Here is a 21,323-nt window from a genome sequence, read left to right on the forward strand (position 1 = left end):
CACTGGAAAGATCTGCTTGGTTACCTTCTGTATCATCTTGAAACTCTTTTGCCCTTGAACATTTATGGTCTTACATATTCAAGATTCATTGATCTCTTTAGCCCAGTCCCCAGATTTTTTAAGTATCCACATCTCTTGCACAGGGCCCTTGTGTTTTTAAAACCTTGGTTCTGACCCTAACTCTGGAAATGATCTAGTTTGGTTTAAGGGGGGCTGCATAGTACAAGTCCCCCAGCAAAAGTCACTGGGTGGGTATGTGGGCTTCCCTGGTGGCTCAGACAATAAAGAATCTGAGAGTAACGTAGGAGACACGGGTTCGATCCCTGGGTTGGGAAGACACCGTCCCCCCCACCCCGCCCACCTACCTCCAGGCCCCGGAAAAGGGAAAGGCTACCGACTCGAGTATCCTTGCCTGGGAAATCTCATGGACAGAGGAGCCTGGCGGGCTACAGTCCTCGAGGTCGCAGAGTTGGACATGGCTGAGTGTTTCCTTTTCTATTTTAATGCGATCTAAGCGAGCGCAGATAGGATGAATCTGGGGACTTTCATTTGCAAAGCTAGAGAAAAGCACTCTGTCTCCCTCTACTGCCCAAACAGGGAGCTTATGGCCAGTAGCCATCCTACAAGGTTACGTGCTAGAACTCCTATGGAAAAACGACTGTTGTCTTTGTCTAAGTATCACCTTGGAGGACTCTATTCCAAAGGCCCATTGGCCAAACTGAATGATTCCTCCTTGAGGATAGAGTTTTCAATCAATCGCACATTCTTCTATAAAAGTATATATCCTCATGGGCAGGAAAAACCCTGTCTTTTGAGAGTAGGTTTTATTTTTTAAAAGCTAAGAGGGGACTTCCCCAGCAGTTCAGTGGCTAAGACTCCAGGCTTCCACTGCAGGAGACACAGGTTCAATCCTCGGTCAGAAAACGGAGATCCTGCATGCTGCACGGCACGGCCGAAAAGTAAAAAGAAAACTTTGGAGGCTTCCCTGGCAGTCTGGTGGCTAAGCCTCTGCACTTCCACTGCAGGGGGCTTGGGTTCAACCCCTGGTTGGGGAACGAAGGTCCTGCAAGCCACATGGCACAGCCAAAAAAAATCAATTAATAAAATAAAACCTATGAGTTACTCAGAACCAAGTAAACAGGTATATTATCAGTATGAGAAAAGTATTATTTTTAAAAAAAGGAGAACTTTTAACTTTTCAGTGGTTTCCTTGTTGCTGAAACAGTAGTCCAGAAGACAGAATCCCCTTTTGGACAAATATAAACCCACTTTCATTATGAAAATAAAAATTTTCACTTCTTAATTTTACCTTAGTAAACTGTGGTTTTTCTTTGACATTTTTGAATACGTAGGTTCTACTGAAATCTCAAAATAGCCAATCCTTAAAAAAAAAAAGTCACCACCAGAACGTTCTTTCTGGTTAAAACCCCGTTTCTTTCGTCAAATCCCAAACCAACCACGAATACCACCATATTAACACCTGCAAACACCATCACAGAGTTATATGCAGTCAAGAGGATGTTTAGAAAAGGAACACATGTTTTGCTTAGCCTGGTACTTGGCCAGCAGGACGAGAGGCCAGCTGGCTCCCTGTCTCATCAGCCTCCCTCCCAGCTCGGGCGCATTTGGAGTTCCTATTTTGTCGAATTTCACTGTTACCAGTTCCTTTTAACCCTCAAATCCCAAATCCCCCTTACCACTCACTCCAATAAAGGGGGCCAACAGGATAAAGCTTGGCAAGAATCATTTCATCCATTCCTGCCCTCCTAGAAGTTCTGTCCCCACGTTAATAATCTAAAGACATCAGTCTATTTTAAAAATTCAGTCCTATTTTAAAAAATACCTCCAGGGAAGGGGATTTCCTCAGTGATTTAAAAAATTTTCATAACAAATAATCATATGGTTATTTTTAATATCATGGTAAGAGAGATACGTTACAGAGCATATCAAGATTTCTTTTGAGGAAGCATGACTCCCTTTAAAATTGACTTGAGATAGAACTTGAGAAAGTCAGACTCTTGACTAGTCTGACAAGCTTTTCTACAAGTTTACTCATAATATTTTTCAGAGGAACAAATAAGTAAGTGGAGTTTCTTTGTTTTGTTTTTGCGGGGCGGGGTTGGATTTCCTAATCCAAACTGGAAAACGGTGAAATGAGGTTTAAAGTATCCTTCTTCAGAGATGCTGTAAGAACAGCCATCCTGCTTGTTTTCATGCAACGACTGTGAAGTCGAAGGAAGACACACATTTCACTTTTTAAAATAGCTTTATTGAGATACAGTTGATATACAAGAAAATTGAATGAATACATACAGCTTTATGAGTTTGGAGATATGCACGCATATGCAAATATGACTTCGCAACTGCCTAGTGGAAACTGTTTTCCTCCAAAGGTAAACAAAGCAATGAAAAAACTGTTAAGAAGCTTTGCCATCTTTTAATCAATCACTTAAGTGCAAAAAAATAAAGTGAAAGCTACGAGCCCAAATTAAAAGTCAATGACTAGGAGTCTCTGCTTTTCATTTCTTCTGATGTAAACAAAAGGGCCCGTTGTATGGAAGTAAACAAGAGGTTTGATACAAACTTAATTGCATATTGTGCCTGGCATACAACATGGGAAGCAGAAAATTCATTTACCAAACGAATATGACACTGAGTCATTAAAACCACAGGTTCCTTTATTCATCAGTGATGTCCGGAGTCAAAGCTTTCCAGTTAAAATCTACTTTCTCTTGAAAAGGAGAAACACACTGAAGGGAAACACAAGGAACTAAAGCGAGACACAGTGATCTCTAGCAGCGAGAGGAAAGCCCCGCAGCAGCGACCCCCACAGCGCGGAAAGGCAACTATCCTCCTGCCAAAACCACAGGAACAAAGCCCACAGCAGTGATGTGGGAAAGTCAGTCACAGGGAAATGGGGGTAGCTTAAAAGACCCAGCTCCTAAGGCTAAACAGACAAGATCTATCTGTAGGACCATCAGTAGAGGTGAAAGTGGAGAAAGCTGAGGAAGGCAGGAGTGGAACGGACGCGCGCATGTGGAAATGCACTTGCAGAGGCACTGCAGCAGGTCCCAGATCAAAAGTCAACTGCATTGTTCAAAAAAAAGGCTTGAGAGCAGACCTTGCAGCCGGAAGCCTAGTCACGTCACCTCTAGACGCTCCCGTCTTTGTCCATCACCTTTGCTTTCCCTCTAAGCCTGCTGAGCAGAAGAAGGTCAGGAACTACAAACGTACTCTTCCCTCTCTTGGCTTAAACTTTGCAGCAGATCAGAAGAGGGCGCGTGTGGGCTCAGCCGCGGTCACACCAGGAAGAGCTTGTTGAGGCAGGGCTGGCAGTAGGTCTTGCCGTTCTGCTCCTTGAAGACCCCCTTGGACAGCTGCGTCAGGCAGAAGGTGCACACGAAGTGCTCGGGGTGGAACTTGTAGCCCATGGCGCTGACGCAGCGGCCCGTGATGGGCTGTCCGCACCCGTGGCAGAGGGTCCCCCGGCGCTGATGGTAGTGGAGCTCACAGAAGGGCCGCCCGTCCAGTTCAAAGAAGGAACCGGTAGAAAAACCGGTGAGGCAGTCCTGGGAGGTGAGGGGGAGAGAAAGACAAGCGGTGCAGATGTCAAGGAGTAAAGTGTCAGCGAAATTTCAGCCTGGAAATCCCTGCCAGTTTCCCGCCAGTGGGCACACCGAGGTTAGAATGTCGCCCCTCTGCAAACCAGACAAGCAAATGCCCACATGGATGTTGTGTTTTGTGTGTGTGTGTGTGTGTGTGTTTTTTTAAGAAACTTTTAATTTTGTATTGGAGTATAGCCGATGAACAAGATGGCGATAGTGTCAGGTAGACGGCAAAGGAACTCAACCACACATAAACATGTATCCATTTTCTCCTAAACTCCCCTCCCATCCAGGCTGCCACATAACACTGAGCAGAGTTCCCCATGCTATAGGGTAGGTCCTTGTTGGTTATCCACTATCAGTATACCAGGGTGAACATATCCATCCCAGACTCCCTCACTTTCCCGCCTCCTCGGCAAGCGTAAATCCACTCTCGACGTCTGAGAGTTTGTTTCTGCTTTGTAAATAAACTCATTTCTTCTGCTGTTGTTGCTCAGCTGCTAACTTGTGTCTGACTCTTTGTGACGCATGGACACAGCTAATTTCCTTTTTAGATTCCGCATAGAAGGATGTCACACTGCATTTCTCCTTCTCTGTCTGACTTCACTCAGTAAGACAATCTCTAGGTCCATCCATGTGGCTGCAAATGGCATTATTTCATTCCTTCTAATGGCCGAGAAAAATGTGTATTTCTTTTAAGAAGCCCCTGTCAAATTCTCGCCCCGAGTTGTGAACCCTCTTACCAGCTGCTCCCCAGAAAGGAGAACCCTGCCTTTCCCGAAACCCAGAAGATAAGCGGGGATACCCACCCCGCACACGAAGCACTCTGGGTGCCAGACGGTGCCCATGGCTGAAAGGTAGTTTTCCACCACTGGCCGGTTGCAGCCCCCACATCTGGGTGCGAACATGGCCAGGAAGTCCTTCCGGCAGTACGGCTTCTTGTCCTTCTCGTGAAAGCCTGGAGAGAGGGAAAGCAAGGGTTTGCTCTTGCGGTTTGAGACCTTAAACCAAGTGAGAGATGGAGAAGAGGGCAATGACGTACACTCTCCCACATTAAAATGCACTGATAGACGCCTGCGTCAAGGGGCTGTCATAAGAAAGGCGCGAGGCAGTGCAGCCACAGGGTTTCTGAGTCAGGCCTGGTCCACACTGGTTCTGTCACAGGTGGTGTCTGAGTCTTTGCAGTTCCATGAGCCGTAGCCCACGAGTCTCCTCTGTCCATGGGATTTTCCAGGCAAGAATACTGGAATGGGCTGCCATTTCTCTCCAGGGGATCTTCCTGATACCCAGGGATCAAGCCCACATCTCTTCTTTACCACTCAGCCACCAGGGCAGCCTGTCTGATTTGCGCAAGCATTTAATAAGCGTTAAGGTCTATTCCTCCTCAACGCCTCTGCACATCGGCCTCTGCGTTCCCAGGCCTTGATATGGCGAGCCCCGCCTCGTGTTTCAGAAATCAACTCAAATATCCTCTAATCAGAGAGAATCTCTGCAGCCTGTATTTATCTCTTCATCTTTTTTTCATTGCCTTTTCTCTCTGACTGGAATGTTTGCTCTGAAAGAAACTAAGTATTTTGGTCTGGTCACTTTATAATCCCCAGTATCTAAAACGGTATCTGGGGGGGAGAAAAGTGTCTAATATTTTAAAAGAAAGCAATATTAAATAATAATTTCCAAATTGATGCAAAAATCCAAATGTAATAATTCAAACCATATAAACATGTGAATTAGAAATGGATGGGGGCTTCCTTGGTGGCTCAGCGGTAAAGACTCCACCTGCCAATGCAGGAGACATGGTTAGACGCCTGATCCGAGAAGATCCCACGTGTCACGGCGCAGCTAAGCCCGTACGGAGCAGCTAAGCCCGTGCGCCGCAACTACTGAGTCTGCGCTCTGGAGCCCGGGGCTGCAGCGACTGAAGCCTCAGTGCCCTCCAGCCCGTCTTCCACAACAAGAGAGGCCACCGCAGGGAGAAGCCCTGCCCCCGCAGTCAGAGAGGAGCCCGCCTGCCAAAGCTGGAGGGATGCCCTCACCGCGAGGAAGCCCAGCACAGCCCTAGACAAATGCCGTGTCTTTCTAGTGGATGGGCTCCTCTTTAACTGGGGAGTAGAAAACTGTGCTAAGATTGGCTCAAATTTCAAAAGGAAGTTAAAGATTAATAAACTTAGCTACATTGAAAATATATAGGAATGACTTACGGATGGCCAAAACAGATCATTAGCAAAGACAAAGACAAGAAACTGAGGAAAATATTTGCTACCTATATATCAGGAAAATATAGCTAAATCAAGGAGTTCCAAACTGGATGTACGATTTCAATTATTGTTTTATAAAATGTAAAAAAAAAAAAAAAAGAATAGAAAAATCAATCTCTAAAATTTTAATCAAGTTTTAGCAAATTAACCATACATCAAATTGATAATATGACTGAAGAAGGCAACAATTCATTCAGTGGCTCTAAAACACAGGATTTTGACTGTATAATTTATTTATACATAGGCTGTATTCTAAAAAGAGCTACAAAAATTTTTTAAACTTTTTTCAATAAGGTTATAAAAGCATTTATTCATGGTAAAACCATTTATTCATAGTAAAATGTTTCTTCAGTTTTCCTCTTTGAGATGTATTTCAAGATAACTAAATAGTTAATGATGAAATGGTACTGTTTATATAATCCCATCTAATAAACGCTGAAAGAGTGATGGAAAAGTCACCATTTTACAACTGAGCTCACTGGTGATAGGCAATGATCATCAACAGGGAACTTGAAAATGGAGGGGTGAGGCTGACACTGCTTGCAACCAGTGGTCAATCTTAGCATCAGTAAATGTAGGTCAGGTTTCCCTGGTGGTAAAGAATCTGCCTGCAATAAAGGAGACCTGGGTTCGATCCCTGGGTCAGGAAGATCCCCTGGAGAAGAGAATGACAACCCACTCCAGTATTCTTGCCTGGAGAATTCCATGGTCAGAGGAGCTTAGCAGGCTACAATCCACGGGGTAGTAAAGAGTCAGACACGACTGAGCAAATAACACTTTCATTTTTCAAAAGTAGGTCAACCAGTCATTACATACCTCTAGATATGACTCAACAAGAAGTACATAGCAGCCAGGATCTATGACCTATTCTCCCCTAAATACTAAACATAAACTGAATCAAGTCTCTAGGTCTAAACTAACAATTTACAGAAAATACTGGAGAAGGCGGGGTAAGATGAAGTTAGAGCAAAGAAGGTAAGCGTCATCATTAGGCAGCAGCCAGTCAAATCAAGAATATGGGGCATTTATAGAACATAGGTTCCAGTTTCCTAATGAATCAACGCTACAAAAAAGTGAGGAAGAGAGGATTGTTACAGGATTCAGAAATTTTGAGGGATAAAGCAGTCAAAGGCAGTATATAAAGGATCTTGCTTGGATCCTGATTCAAACAAAGCAACTGAATAACACCATTTAGAAACTTGAGAAATTGGGATGTGGGTTTTAAATGAAAATAAGGAACTGTTAGTTTTGTGAAGTACGAAGGGTGTTCATCAGTTGGAGATGACATGGGCTGAAGTATTTAATGGTGAGATGATATGATTTTTAGGATTTGCTTTTAAATTATTCCCTCGAAAGAAAAGGCTAGGTGGTTTAGTAGTGGTTAGAGGAAATTCGTTTGGCAAAATGTTGGTATTTATTGAAATTTCCATAATAAAAAGCTTAAAAATAAATGTGTTGAGGTCTAAGTGCTTTCATTTTAATACTTGAAATGCTGTTAGGTGCAGATTAGAAAACCCCTGGCTCTTAAAGATCCTGTGTCCAGATGATGCGAGATAAGAAACCCATGGTGACTGCTTTTAAAAATCTTTGAAATAAGTCTGTTTCACAAATAAACAACTAGCCCAAGAAGAAATACTTTTACCGGTACTGTATCCAACATTATGGCTAAGAATGAAACGTAAAAGAAAGTATTGAAGTTCCAAGTTTTTGCTAATGAGTAGTTTAATTTCTAATTAGCTAAGTAGTAAAAACAGTGTTAAATAAATATATATGCAGTGCCTCAAAACATATGGAGGTATTCACATATTTTTATATTCCTAGTGACAAAGATAAATGTTACTATTCCATTATTCTTTTAGAAAGTCATTTGATAATGTGTATCAATATTTTTAAAATATATAAATATCTCAATCCTAGAAGTTAATCTACATAAATAATTCAATAGAAGAAAATTCTGTGTTTAAAGATAGTCATTACAGCTGTACTAAGAAAACACAAGCAATCTAAATATATCGCTACAAACACATTTAATTGTTTTCAGTATTTGGAACTATAAATAATGCTTTAGTAAACATCTTCAGGCATATAATCTTTTATATTTTGTCTACATGAAGCCCTGATGGAATAACTGATATTATTAAAATTATTATAAAACTATTAAACAACATGGGAAAACGCTTAAGGGGAAAAAAAGGAATTTCAAGCATACTGTAACTTTTATATATACACAAATATTAATAAATGTAGAAAAATATTGGTAGGACAAATTTTTTGTTGCACTAGGTTAAGAAGTTAATAGATTACAAATAAAATTTTATGCAAGGTCTTATTGTCTTCACATTAAAAAAAAGAAAAATATAATAAATTGATTCATCCTCAAGCACTTATTCGTGTGATATATTCCCTCTGCTTCAAAAATCATTTCCTAAGACACTCAGATGGTTTGGTTCTGCACTTAACTCAGGGGTCTGCTTAAGGGAACAACAACTAGACCACTTTATTCCAAGCAGAACCCTGTTGCTCTCCCTCATCCCCTCTCCTAAGGCACAGAGTAAGTTAGGTGATCAGTTAGTCGGCCGTTTGGTTGCCGTCTGTCTTTCTCACTAGAACATACGCAGCATGAATGCGGGGACTTTGTTTTTTGTCACTGTCCCCCTAGTTCCTAGAATAGTACCTGATACGTAGATAGAAGCTGCTCAAAAAACATGCATCGAATTCGCAGGCCTGTGAACAATACTACAACAGCAAGGTTGAGACCATGGCTTCAGAAGAGGGTCGCCCCGCATCAAAATTAACTAGAACACGCATAAACAGGTGAGCTTTTCTAGAAGAAAGTCTCCTTAGCATTTCCAAGGAGATTCCACCTAAAACAAAGAGGACCAGTAGCAACCTCATTTTTGCAACACCTACTGTTTTACTGGTTCCAACTAAGGGTTCTCCCTGCAGGACTAAATCGAAATTAGATTCTTCATAGCAACCCTCTCATTTTACAAGGGAGAAAAGGGAAGCTCAGCGAAATTACAAATAACCAGCTAGGCGGTGGAGGAACTGACTCAAATCTAGGCCTAGCTTCAAAGTCTAACTTGGACGTCACATCCTTGACCTTAAACGCATTGTCACCTTGAACTTTCCGCAGGAACTGCGAGTATCAGCTGAGTTTAAATATCATAACCCAGTAAGCTGGTAAATAGAAGAGATCTCTAAATGTGCCCCACTCAAACAGCATGTAAGCAAAACACAAGAAACATTATTTCTAGAAACACACTTTGACCATAGCAACCAGATCCAAAAAGAGGCAATAGGAGGAGCCAGGGGTTCAAGTCCAAATTGTGCAGCTGCAGTGCCCCATAACCTCGGGGCATTTTCTGATATGCCTTGCCTTGTTCAACTATGCTTTCTTTGAGAAGCAGACGATTTAATAGATTTCTGAGGCCTCTAGATCTAAGAATGTAAACCAATAATTTTTTAGGCTGTCCTGTGTCCTTCTTTTCTGCCTCTGAGACAAAGAAGAGCTCAGTTGTTCTGTCAAAGAACGTCTAGAGTCTGATCAAGGACAACTGAAAGCGGGCATGCTAAGTCACTTCAGTCGTGCCCGACTCTTTGCGACCCCTTGGACTGCATCCCGCCAGGCTCCTCTGTCCACGGGATTTTGCAGGCAAGAATTCTGGAGTGGGTTGCCATTTCCTCCTCCAGGAGATCCTCCCGACCCAGGGATTGAACCCGCGTTTCCTGAGTCACCTGCGTTGCAGACCAATGCTTCACCTGCTGAGCCATCAGGGGAAGCCAAGCAAACCAACACCCACAGCCATCTTCCTTGCTTCTGCGGCACACAGACTACGGCACACATCCCCCACCTGGAGAACTGGTCTATACGCTGACTGCGTGGCCCCACCCCACCCAGCGCTTCTGGTTCAGTTGGCCTGGGTTGGGCCTCGAGATTCTGCATCCTTGACAAGTCCCCAAGCTGATGCTGATGTTTCATAAAACAAATGGGGTAGAACCAAGCTTGCCTAGAAGTAGGTGTCATCTGAGAAAATTGTGAGACAGGCCGACTGCCCTAGGAATGACCCTCGTCTAGGCATTTACAGGGGAGCTGGTCTCAAGCATGAGACAGTAGGGAAGTAACAGCCTCTGGTTTAGCTCAGGTGAGCCCCAGGAGAGGACGCGAAGGCAATCAGCCCAACTTGCTGTGATACCCCTGCAGTGAGTAATCCAACAAATTGAGAAAAGTTTCAGCACTTAACTTTCCTGGAGGCTCTCTCCGGGGCCAATTACTCTGGAGGACAGATAAGAAACACTAACAATTTGCAAAATTGTTAAAAACACCTTGAGGGAAGAAAGGTGTTTGTACTCTGGTGAGGCTCGCAGCCACCGGGGAAATTAGGGGGCACCGGCATGGCCTGGATAATGAACAATTAAAGAGGAAGACACGGGCACTGGGGACCTGGTCCCTGCGGGAGGGTGCTAAGGGCTGGTGTGCTTAGTGAGCCTTAGAGAGGAATCCTCTGAACTGAAACAAAACTGCAGACGGATTTAATTTCCCAGGAGGCTCGGCGGTTGCGCTGTCATTACAGGAACTTTGTGTGGGACTGTGGGGCTCGGGGCCAGGCCGGATGCCACCTAATTAATGGAGTAACCATATGGCAGGAGGCGCGTTTACAGAAAACAATGGATGAAAGCAAACAGCCAACCCAAGAGGAGCTTCTGCTTAGTAACGGGCCTTTTTTGTCACTTGTCTCAATAAATATGCTTTAAGTGTGGCTTCATATCGATTATATAAAGTCATAAATGACCAATTCAGCCTTGTCTAGTTAGAAAGGGCCCAAGCCAAAAACAATGCAAGCTAGCTACCTTCAAGGCATTTCCTGGTTATCCTATGGACAGGGTACTTTTCTTCTGTATTTAACTCACGTCTCTTCTTGAAATATGTATGCACTGGTGTCTGCTGTCAGGCACCTTCCCATCATAATTATCCATGGGCAGTATTCACTTGCTGACTCTTTCACCCAACACACCCTCAGACTTCTATGGCGACCAGTGCAATACAAATTGACCATGACTTAGACTAAATGTCAACGAAAAATGCTGTTTAACTAAAGTGCAGTCTGAACATGAAAGACCTAATGATTTGTGAAAAGCACGGAACAAGCTTCAGGGAGCAAGCAACTCACTACAACACACTTTGCTAGTGGATTTTATCAGCACTACTCTACCCAGGTCTGTCTTCAAATAGAGTGTCCCGTGTTTGTGCCAAGAAAGTAAAGAGACCCAATGGCAGAAGAGGGGCTCAGTCTCCATCAAGGGGCAGCTTCAATGGTGCAGAAGAAAACACGGAGCGTGCAGAAGTGAGACCTGAGTCTAAATCCCAGTTCTCTGATTTTCTAGCTGCATGACTTTAAAAAAAAAAAGTGACTTTACCTCCCCGATGCTCAGTGCTTCCATCTAATATTTGGTAAAATTATTCTCCCCAAGTTGTGCTGGAGATTAAATGAGTAATAGTCGGGAATATACATAAGGCTTCCCAGGGGGCACTAGTGGTAAAGCAGCTGCCTGCCAGTGCAGGAGGCATAAGAGATAGGGGTTTGACCCCTGGGTCAGGTTCCATCCCTAGAAGGGGGCATAGCAACCCACTTCAGTATTCTTGCCTGGAGAATTCCATGAGCAAAGGAGCCTGGAGGGCTGGAGTCCCTGGCAGCACAAAGAGCTGGACCCGACTGAAGCAACTTAGCACACATACATGTTAACCTGCCTGATATTTAAGACCTGGCCCCCAGGAGAACTAGCATACCATGGGGCTTCACATCCTCTTGAATCATCACTATCACAATAGGTTAAGAATTATTTAAAACAGAAAGATTCATGGGGAAAAGAGAAAAGGGAAGACCACGCCACAGGTGAACTATCAAAATCGTCTAAAATTTAAAGTGGGTGTTAGAGTGGCACCTAGCTTGGCAGAAACAAAACTAAACCAACAAACAACAACAATAACATAAACCTGAAACCTAGATAATTAAAGAGGGAGATGCTGGTAAAACTGAAGCCCTCCGGGGGCTTCCTGGGCCAGCGGTTAACACTCTGCGCTTCCGCTGCAGGGGACATGGGTCTGGTCCCTACTCAGGGAACGAAGATCCCACATTCCTCATGCTGAGTAACACAGCCAAAAAAACCCTCAACCATCCTGAGCTCCAAAACATCAAAGGGGCTCAGGCTCGGATTATTTTAAACTCATAAAATAGTCTTCAAGGCTGTGAGCAGGATTGGTTGAAAGTCTGAAGAACTGTCAGAAAATCAGATTCCCTATCTGAACTGTAAGATGCAATGATTATTCTGTAAATAATAATTTACAGAATTTATTTCTGTAAATAACAATAATTTACAATTATATAAATAATAATAATAATTTCTATAAATAATAATTACAGAAATGATTATTTCTGTAAATCTCAAGTCAGAGGGTCTCAATGTTCAGGGATATTGGACATGTACTATAAGAAAAGAAGTCAAGCTTTCTACTAAAAGTATTAGTCACTCAGCCATGTCCAACTCTTTGCAACTCTATGGATGATAGCCCATCAGGCTCCTCTGTCCACGGATTCTCTTGGCAAGAACACTGAAGTGGGTTGCCATTCCCTTCTCCAGGGGATCTTCCTGACCCAGGGATCGAACCTGGGTCTCCTGCATTGCAGGCAGAGCCACAAGGCAGCTCAAAGCCATTACCATCTGAGCCACCAGGGAAGCCTGACGGAATTAAAGTTTTACGTTTTTTAGTAAAAAATGGGAATTAAATAAAAATTGTCATACTGAACGGTAAAAACCCCATCCCCTAATCCCTTTTACTAATTTTTGTAAAGCTGACAGAGAGCACAACTCTTTGGTAAAATTTATTCAAGACAGAAGACCTAAAATATTAACATTTAAGGGTCCTGCAGCACCCTACCTGAGTACCGGCCCACCAGTCAACACGTTCTGCCTCACCCACAGAGCTTCCGGTTAGCATTAAAGTGTTTCATTCATTCTTAAATAAAGAATGGGCAAGAAAGGTCAGCAGCACTTGGTGAAGACCAATGCAACGGGATAGAGGGTATCAAGATGTGATAGACGTCAAAGTTCAAAGTGTGCGGCAAGACGTCCCTCAAAGTAGACAGCTATGGACTATCTGCACAAATCTTGGACTCTTCCCTTACACCTAGGATATAAAACAGGTAAAGAGAAAGGATCTTTTCCGTGATGCTGGGAAAGACTGAAGGCAAGAGGAGAAGGGGAGATGGAGGATGAGATGGTTGGATGGCATCATCGACTCAATAGACATGAGTTTGAGCAAGTTCCAGGAGATGGCGCAGGACAGGGAAGCCTGGCGTGCTGCAGTCCACGGGGTCGCCAAGAGTGGGCCATGACTGAGCCTCTGAACAACAGCAAAGAGAAAGGGAGGCTGAGACAGGGATTTCTCTGAGAAAGCTGGGCTATGCCTGCTTCACCACCATCGCCAAGAGGCATGAGGCATGGTCCCAGGGACCCTCAAGTCAAGAGAGCGACTGCAACAGGACCACTCTGAGAGCTGGCCATGGGTGCCCTTCCATACAGTTGATGGAATTTGACTCCTCCCCAGAAAAGATCCACAGGTGAGAGTCTGGTTAAACTGAATAGAGAGAGGCACCTGAAATTAAGTGCAGTCATTCTAGCCAGCTTCCCTGGTGGCTCAGACAATAAAGCGTCTGCCTGCAACACGGGAGACCCAGGTTCAATCCCTGGGTCAGGAAGATCCCCTGGAGAAGGAAATGCAACCCACTCCAGTACTCTTGCTTAGAGAATCTCATGGACAGAGAAGCCTGGCAAGCTAGTCCACGGGGTCACAAAAGAGTCAGACACGACTTAGCAACTAAACAACAGCAAAAAGAAAGTCTGAGTTAAATATACACCAAGCCCAGAGAGTTCAAAGCAAATTAGACAACTTAGAACTTTTCTGCCCTCCAAGCTAAACCCTTCCACCCCTGTTTCTACCCTGGAGGGGTCAGCTATGGAGATTAGCAGTGGGTGTGAGAATAAAAGCAAGAAAGGACCAATGACCTGGCCTTCTGCAGCTTAAAGGCCCCACCAGGGGAGAGAGTAGCTGTCACTTTAAATAAGTTGGAAGCTTTAGTTATTATACAGAATGAATTACCTAAGGATTTAGACTTGTGTTTTGTGTCTTAAATTTACTTTTCTATTTAGAGTAAGTCATTCAGAATAATCAAAAAAGGCATAAGACCGCCTCAAATTTTTATTTAGAAGACAACTTTCCCTGTGAATTAATTCTAAAAGGACAAGAAAAAGAAGCTTTCTGATTTCATACATGAGTTATATTGGTTCAAAACAAACATAAAAAGAAGAAGTCAGAAAAAAAAATCAAGACAATGCAAAAAACAGAAGGGAGTAAAAAGCCTGCAACAGGGGCAAAACAGGTCCCACAGAAAGGGTCAGGAACAAGAACAAAAGCTTAATAAAAAACTTCAGCCACGGAGGCAGGAAGGCAGTGAAGCAGTGTCTTCAGAATGGCGAGGGACAGCTTCTGCCTGCTCCTGTCTACTTAAGGTAGACAAGATATTTTCAGATGCTCAAGGTTTCAAAGCTTTTACCAGGAGCTACTGGAGGGTGTGCTCCACCAAAATAAAAGCAATAATACACATTCAAAGATGGAGGAAAGGATTTAGCATAAGGGATTCCTGAGATAAAGTATTGCTTCTCAGCAGGCAGGCTGGAACAGAAGGATGAAAGTCTCCTGGACAGATGTCTCCAGGAAAAAAAAAGACAGAAACGAACAGAACTGACGTATTACCAGAAGCGGTTGACAATTTTTGAGAGGGATTTCGCAGCTCTGTCAGATAAATTAGTGATAATTACAATGAGAATTTAGCTAATGAAAAAGGGATCCAGATGTTAATTTCAGGAAATAACACGTGTGTATGAAAAGGACACCACGAGAACGATCGTCATCTTCATTGTCAGTCTTCATGTGCCAGGCACTGTTGCAAACGCATTGATATTGTCTCTTAAAATCCTCATAATGACCCTGTACAGTAAGCATTATCATTTTTTCTTACTTAAAAAAAAAAAAACAAACAATCTTCTTGGCCGTGCTACATGGCCACGTGAGAGCTTAGATTCCCAACCAGGAATCAAACCCATGCTCCTGCATTGGAAGCGCAGAGTCTTAACCACTGGACCACGAGGGAGGTTCTAAAGCAAGCATTATTATCAGGTCCATTTTACTCATGAGGAAAGTGAGCTCCAAAGATAACTTGAACATCATATGGCTAATAAATGCCACAGCCCAGATTTGAACCAGGCAGATGAACCCCCAGATCTACACTGTACTATATCACAGTTTGTTACACGACTCAACTGTGAGCAATATATATGTGACTGCCAACATGAACACTTGAATACTGATCTGATTTATAATTATGACCTAATTATAACTGAGAGAATAGGGGAGGGGAATGATGTTGGGGGTGGGTGGAGGAGTAATAACATTTCTAAATCCTTATCTCTCTTGGCAGAAAGTTAACACGTAATGCCTAAAATTGGACAAAAAATCCATATAGAGGAATATACGGTTTAAAATATACAAGTAAATAATGTGCTGTGCTTAGTTGCTCAGTCGTGTCCGACTCTTTGCAACCCCACGGGCTGTAGCCCGCCAGGCTCCTCTGTCCATGGGATTCTCCAGGCAAGAATACTGGAGTGGGCTGCCATGCCCTCCTCCAGGGGATCTTCCCGATCCAGGAATGGAACCTGCGTCTCCGGCAGGGCATCAGCAGGCAGGTTCTTTACCACTAGCGCCACCTGGAAAGCCCCACAAGTAAATAATAGAAGAAGCTAAAATATTTAGAGAGGAGAACTGGACTTGGGGGTGGAAAAAGGAAAAGCAAAGGAGTGTTCTTTTTTAATATTACTCGGCGTAGTATCTCCATTTTAAACTATGCATTTGTATGACTTTGATTTAAAATTTTCATTTAAGCAAAAGGTATCAATGTCAGATCAGGCAGGAAAGGGATGGCGTTTGGTACCGAAATGGGCACCCGGGGGGTCAAGGCAGGAACCAGGCCCAGCAGAGAAGATCAGGGAAAGCCCTGCTGGTCCTCTTGTAACCGCCCGGGCCGTACCTTCTTCACCGAACACCTCTCCACAGTGAGCGCAGAAGAAGTGCTCCGGGTGCCAGGTTTGATCCATGGCCGTCAGCACTTTCTGGAAAAGCAACGGAGAGCGATTAGGAGGCTGCAGAGCCGTAACACAGGAGCCGGGCTCTAACAAAACGTGCGCGAAGGCGCGGGCCGCGGGGCTCACTCACGTCCAGGATGGGGGCGGCGCAGTACGCGCAGCGCGGGGAGAAGAGGCGGTGGTAGTCCTCAGAGCAGTAGGCCAGGCCGCTCCGCTCGAAGAAGGGGCTGGAGCCGATCTCCGCTTTGCAGTGGGTGCACACGAAGTGCTCGGGATGCCACGCCTGCCCCAGCGCGTGGATCACCTGCAGCGCGAAGCAAAGCTTGGCGTGGGGGCGCGGGCACTCGGGGTCCGCAGTGTGCGCGACCCTGGGGCGTGCTCTTCCAGCAGCATCCATGGAAACGACACCCCCTGCAGTTAGGCCACACGGAGGCCAAGACCTCGGGTGCGCTCACGCGGCCTGCGGTCCATGGGTATGTGTGTGTGTGTGAGTCGCTCAGCCTTGTCCGACTCTTTGCGACCCCATGGACTGCAGCCCGCCAGGCTCCTCTGTCCCTGGGATTCTCCAGGCAAGAGTACTGGAGTGGGCTGCCATTCCCTTCTCCACCTGTGGTCCATACTTCACGGATAATGGCATGCTGTCGCCTTTCCTGACTTAATAAATGCTCATTCCGCTATACTGCCCCAGAAAATTACAGACACGGAATAGAGCTTAGTGGTGATGGATGACACGCTTGGCCTGAAAGGGATCCTGGGAACAGGAGAAGACCAATGACAGTTTTTATTCCTCTGATCTGGACACCTCATCTCACACCCTGTGGAAAGTCAGGTCTCAAGGCCCTTTATAATGCCATGGATGAAGGATGGTGCCCAAGCAGGAATTTGTGGTCATGCTATGACGCTGGGATCGGCTGAATAATCAGTCACTTTGCCCTGGGAAGATTTGAACCAAGGGAGCAGAGGGAAAATTATTCTCCATAAGGCAGTAGAGGAAAACGGTTACCAGCTCGAACTCTCAGGCCAGAATCTCCTGGATTTGGATCTTACGTCAACCTCTTACTAGACTTTGGACATGTCAATTAATGACCCTGGGCCCTCAGTTTCCTCATCTTTACAAAGAGCTTGTAACCACTGAAGGGCTGTGTGTGTGTGTGTGCTCAGTCACTCAGTCGTGTCTGACTCTTTGTGACCCCATGGACTGTAGCCCGCCAGCCTCCTCTGTCCATGGGATTCTCCAGGCAAGAACACTGGAGTGGGCTGCCATGCCTTCCTCCAGGGGATCTTCCTGATTCAGGATTGAAGGGATAATGCAACCATTAAATAAAAGAAGACTCGTACAGTGCTTAGTTCCGCACCCGGAGCACTGGGAAGGGTCGGTAAGTATTACTGAATTGTCCTAGGTCATAAGAAGAAAGAGCAGTCCTTGGAGGGTGGAGACCGACACACACACAGACATGGATGGCCATGGCACCAGTGTCCTGGCCCGTCCCACCTTCCCAGCGATCGGCTTCTGGCAGGAGGCACAGTGGCCCTTGGGTACTGTGGCAATTCCCAGGTTCTGCAAGTCCTGCTCCAAGCCCCCCAGCATGGAGTCCAGGGAGGCCTTGTGATCCTGCTTGTCGGATACGGGTTTCTTGCTGGCATCTGCTTTTGCTGCAACCTGTACCAAGAAGAGAACCACAAAGAGAGTTATCCTCTGGCATCTTCTGCACGGCCTCGTAGTCTTTCCCTGAACTTCCTCCAAGGCGCTGGAAGAATTAAACGTTGCAACACCAAAAAAAAAAAAAAATGCTTTCACCTGCCTTTCATTCTAAGTCCCTCAGGCTGAATGAGCTCTGGCTAGTCTTCCTGTTTGCAGATTTCTTCTGGCAGTTGGAAACTGAACGTAGGAAGATGACGCCTTATCTCGTATGATGACTGCAGATCAACAATTCATCGTTTTATTCATTTATGTTGCCGTGTTTATTGGGCAGCTGGTTTGTGCCACTCACTGCTCTAGGCTCGCGGTGCAGAGCAATTCTCAAGACTAACCTAGTGTCTGCCCTCATGGAATTTATTTTCTCTGAGTAACAGACAGTAAGCAATTAAAGAAATAATAGATGTCAGGTTAGAGATATGGATTATATATTGAAACAAAAGACAGAGAGTGGGATGGTGAGGAAGAATGGATTCAGATGAGGGCAATCAGAGGAGGCTAAGGAGCTGATACCTGAGCAGATATTTGAGTGATTTACTGAGACACAGAAATATTGACAATTGTGAGAACAGCATTCTATAGGGAAGGAAGGCCCAGAGGAATGAGATAGACATAAAAAGTAAAAAGAGGTCAGTAGGCTAGAACAGAGGGAGTGAGGATGAGTGAGGCAGGAGAAAACAATGGAAAAAGAGGCGATGATCACACAGAGCCCGCAGGATAAAGCTTTGGTTTTATTAACAAAAATAAATAATTGTTATTATTTAATAAAGCTCCAGTTTTATTCCAAGGGTGAGGGAACCATCAGGGCACTTCAAGCATGAGAGGGAAAGAATCTGAGTCACAAGATCCCTGCGGTAGCTGAGTGAGGAATTAATTAGGTGTGGACAAAGCAAGAGGAATCAGAGGCGCTCGTTAGGCAGGAGACTTTCAAAACAGCTGGGATCAGAGATGACTTGGGCCAGTGATGGTGGAGAAGGTGGTCAGAGGTGGTCAGATAAAACTTGGTGACGGGTTGGATTTATTAAAGAGAAGTTCCAATGCAGCTGTGATAAAACATTCAAAGGGAAGACTTCAAACGACAGAACAGTTGCCCAACTCGTCTCTCTCAACTCCCAGTTTCCAGAGTACCGCAGCTTCCGGGCCAGAGGGCTGCAGCGCTTCTGCACGGCCTCCGGTGCTGAAGCCGCAGCATCAGATGGTCGCTTCGGTTCCCATCCACGCCCCCACTTCACCTTTCCGATTTAATCTTTGATTACTCAGTAAAAAGCCCCCATTGTGTAAAGCCAGCCAGGCTCCTAGCAGTCTCCCGAGAAAGCGATCGGTTCCCCTTTGCCTTCAGGCCTCTGCCTGGGACAACCTCCCGCTATCTCACTAAGCCAAAATGCTCATTTCCCTTCAAGAAACTTAGCATTTGACACACTTCCTTCCTCTCCTATTATATAATGTTAGTTAATGCTCAAGAGATTTGTGTTCTAAAGGTTAACATCGAAAAGGCCTGAAAGTAACTAAGCAAAAACACAGCAATGTGTCTGTGTCTATATATACAATTACATCTATTTGCTGGTATATTTCAGAGTGCTTCTGGAAGGATTATGTGAAAAATAGAAAACACTGAATACCTCCAGGGGGCAGAACTGGATGGCTGGGAATACTTCACTGTACACTGTTGTGCTCTGGATTTTTGAATAGTGTAAAGGTATGGCTAATTCAAAACACAAACATAAATTTTTAAATGTAAATAAACTAAGACACACGATAAATCAATTTTAAACCATCACACAATTAAAACTGCTAATGTAGTTTTTTTTTTTTTTTTTTTTTTCCCCTAGTATTTTCAGGTATGGGCTTCCCTGGTGGCTCAGTGGTAAAGAATCCGCCTGCTGCTTCAGGAGATGCAGGTTCCATTCTGGAGTCGGGAAGATCCCCTGGAGAAGGAAATAGCAACGCACTCCAGTATTCTTGCCTGGAAAATCCCAAGGACAAAGGCTCCTGGTGGGCTATAGTCCATGGGGTTGTAAAATAGTTGGCATGATTTAGCAACTAAACAACAATTTTCAGATAGACAGTGCGATGAGGAATGCGCTCAGCTTTATTGTAAATACTAAAAAAACTTGTTTCTAATATTTATTCATTGTCTTTCTAATAATATGCATTATTCATAATGCATCAGAAACAGCACTGGAAAGCCAAAGGTGAGCCACAGAGATGATTCCTGCCCTTCAAATCACACACATTTTTATACACTGCCTTGAAATTACTTCATAGTCACTTCAAGTGTGCATGTCAAATACCCCAACCAATTCAGAATGGTTGGATTCTCTACCTTAAGAATTCTAGCTCAATATTCTGTGATAACCTGAATGGGAAAAGAATTTGGAAAAGGATACGTGTGTGTACGGAACTGAATCACTTTGCTGCACACCTGAAATCACCACCGTGTTGGCCAACTATGGCGGTGGCGGTGGTTTAGTCGCTCAGTCGTGTCCAACTCTTGCGACCCCGTGGACTGCAGCCCGCCAGGCTCCTCTGCCCATGGGATCCTCCAGGCAAGAACACTGGAGTGGGCTCTTCCTGACGCAGGGATCAAAGCCAGGTCTCCCGCCTTGCAGGTGTATCTTTACCAACTGAGCCGCCAGGGAAGCCCAGAGGCTAGGCCAAGAGGGGTGGGTTTTCTCTCTGTAAGAGTTCAGGACTCATCCTTCCTTCCAAAGCCACGCTTGCTCTCCCTTGCTATGCTCCAGCTTGCCGTGGGTCTCCTCTAACTCAGGGAGGCCTCTTTAACAGCCCTTCCACACTTTATCCAGCTTTAGTGGCAAACAGTCTATCTTTTAGTCTAATAAATGTCGCCTAGTCTTATGTCTCACTTTATCAAGCACACTCCAAGCCCCTTGAAATTAGAACCTGTATAACAGTCTTTTATATCCAGATAAGACGTCTGAAAAAAACCAACACAAATAAACTTAAATACAAAACAGAAATAAACCCATAGACTAAAAAAAAAAAGTATGGTCACCAAGGGTTGGCTTCCCAGGTGGCGCTAATGACAAAGAACCACCTGCCACCGCAGTAAATGTGAGAGATAAGGGTTCAATCCCTGGGTCGGGAAGATCCCTGGAGGAGGAAATGACAAGCACTCCAGTCTTCTGGCCTGGAGAATCCCGTGGACAGAGGAGCCCGGTGGGCTACGGTCCATGGAGTCGCAGACAGTCGGACATGACTGAAGCTGCTTAGCACACTTGGGGGTAAAGGGCGGGAGGGATAAGTTAGGAGTTTGAGATTAGCATGGACACATTACTATACATAAAACAGATAACCAGCAGGCACCTACCACTGCCCAGCACAGGGAACCGTGCTCAATAGTTTGTAATAACCTCTAACAGAAAGAAGTCAGATAGAGATAGAGATGGAGATACAGAACTGAACCGTCCTGCTGAACACCAGAAACAAATACAACACGCTGCAAGTCAGCTACACTTCAGTGAGCTCATCCACTGAGCCAAACTGAGCCCGGCAGGATCAGTAAGGACTTGGGAGAGTTTCTAAAGCGGGAGGGCAGGGCGGAGGTCCCCA

At 44.7% G+C, this 21,323-nt stretch overlaps 1 protein-coding gene across 1 annotated transcript in view; it reads right to left on the reverse strand.

The window, feature by feature from the left end:
• Positions 1 to 2,247: 2,247 nt before the first annotated feature.
• The window catches only part of LPXN (leupaxin), a 39,986-nt gene continuing 20,910 nt past the window's right edge, over positions 2,248 to 21,323 (reverse strand). The window contains exons 5-9 of the mRNA XM_069553219.1: positions 17,550 to 17,717; positions 16,188 to 16,361; positions 16,003 to 16,084; positions 4,415 to 4,563; positions 2,248 to 3,569 (exon numbers count right to left, since the gene is read on the reverse strand). Of these exons, the coding sequence (XP_069409320.1) occupies positions 3,300 to 3,569; positions 4,415 to 4,563; positions 16,003 to 16,084; positions 16,188 to 16,361; positions 17,550 to 17,717 (843 nt within the window). The 3' untranslated portion in view covers positions 2,248 to 3,299. The remainder of the gene's footprint in view (positions 3,570 to 4,414; positions 4,564 to 16,002; positions 16,085 to 16,187; positions 16,362 to 17,549; positions 17,718 to 21,323) is intronic.

The sequence above is a fragment of the Ovis canadensis genome, chromosome 15 (assembly GCF_042477335.2).
Source record: "Ovis canadensis isolate MfBH-ARS-UI-01 breed Bighorn chromosome 15, ARS-UI_OviCan_v2, whole genome shotgun sequence".
Lineage (NCBI taxonomy): Eukaryota > Metazoa > Chordata > Mammalia > Artiodactyla > Bovidae > Ovis > Ovis canadensis.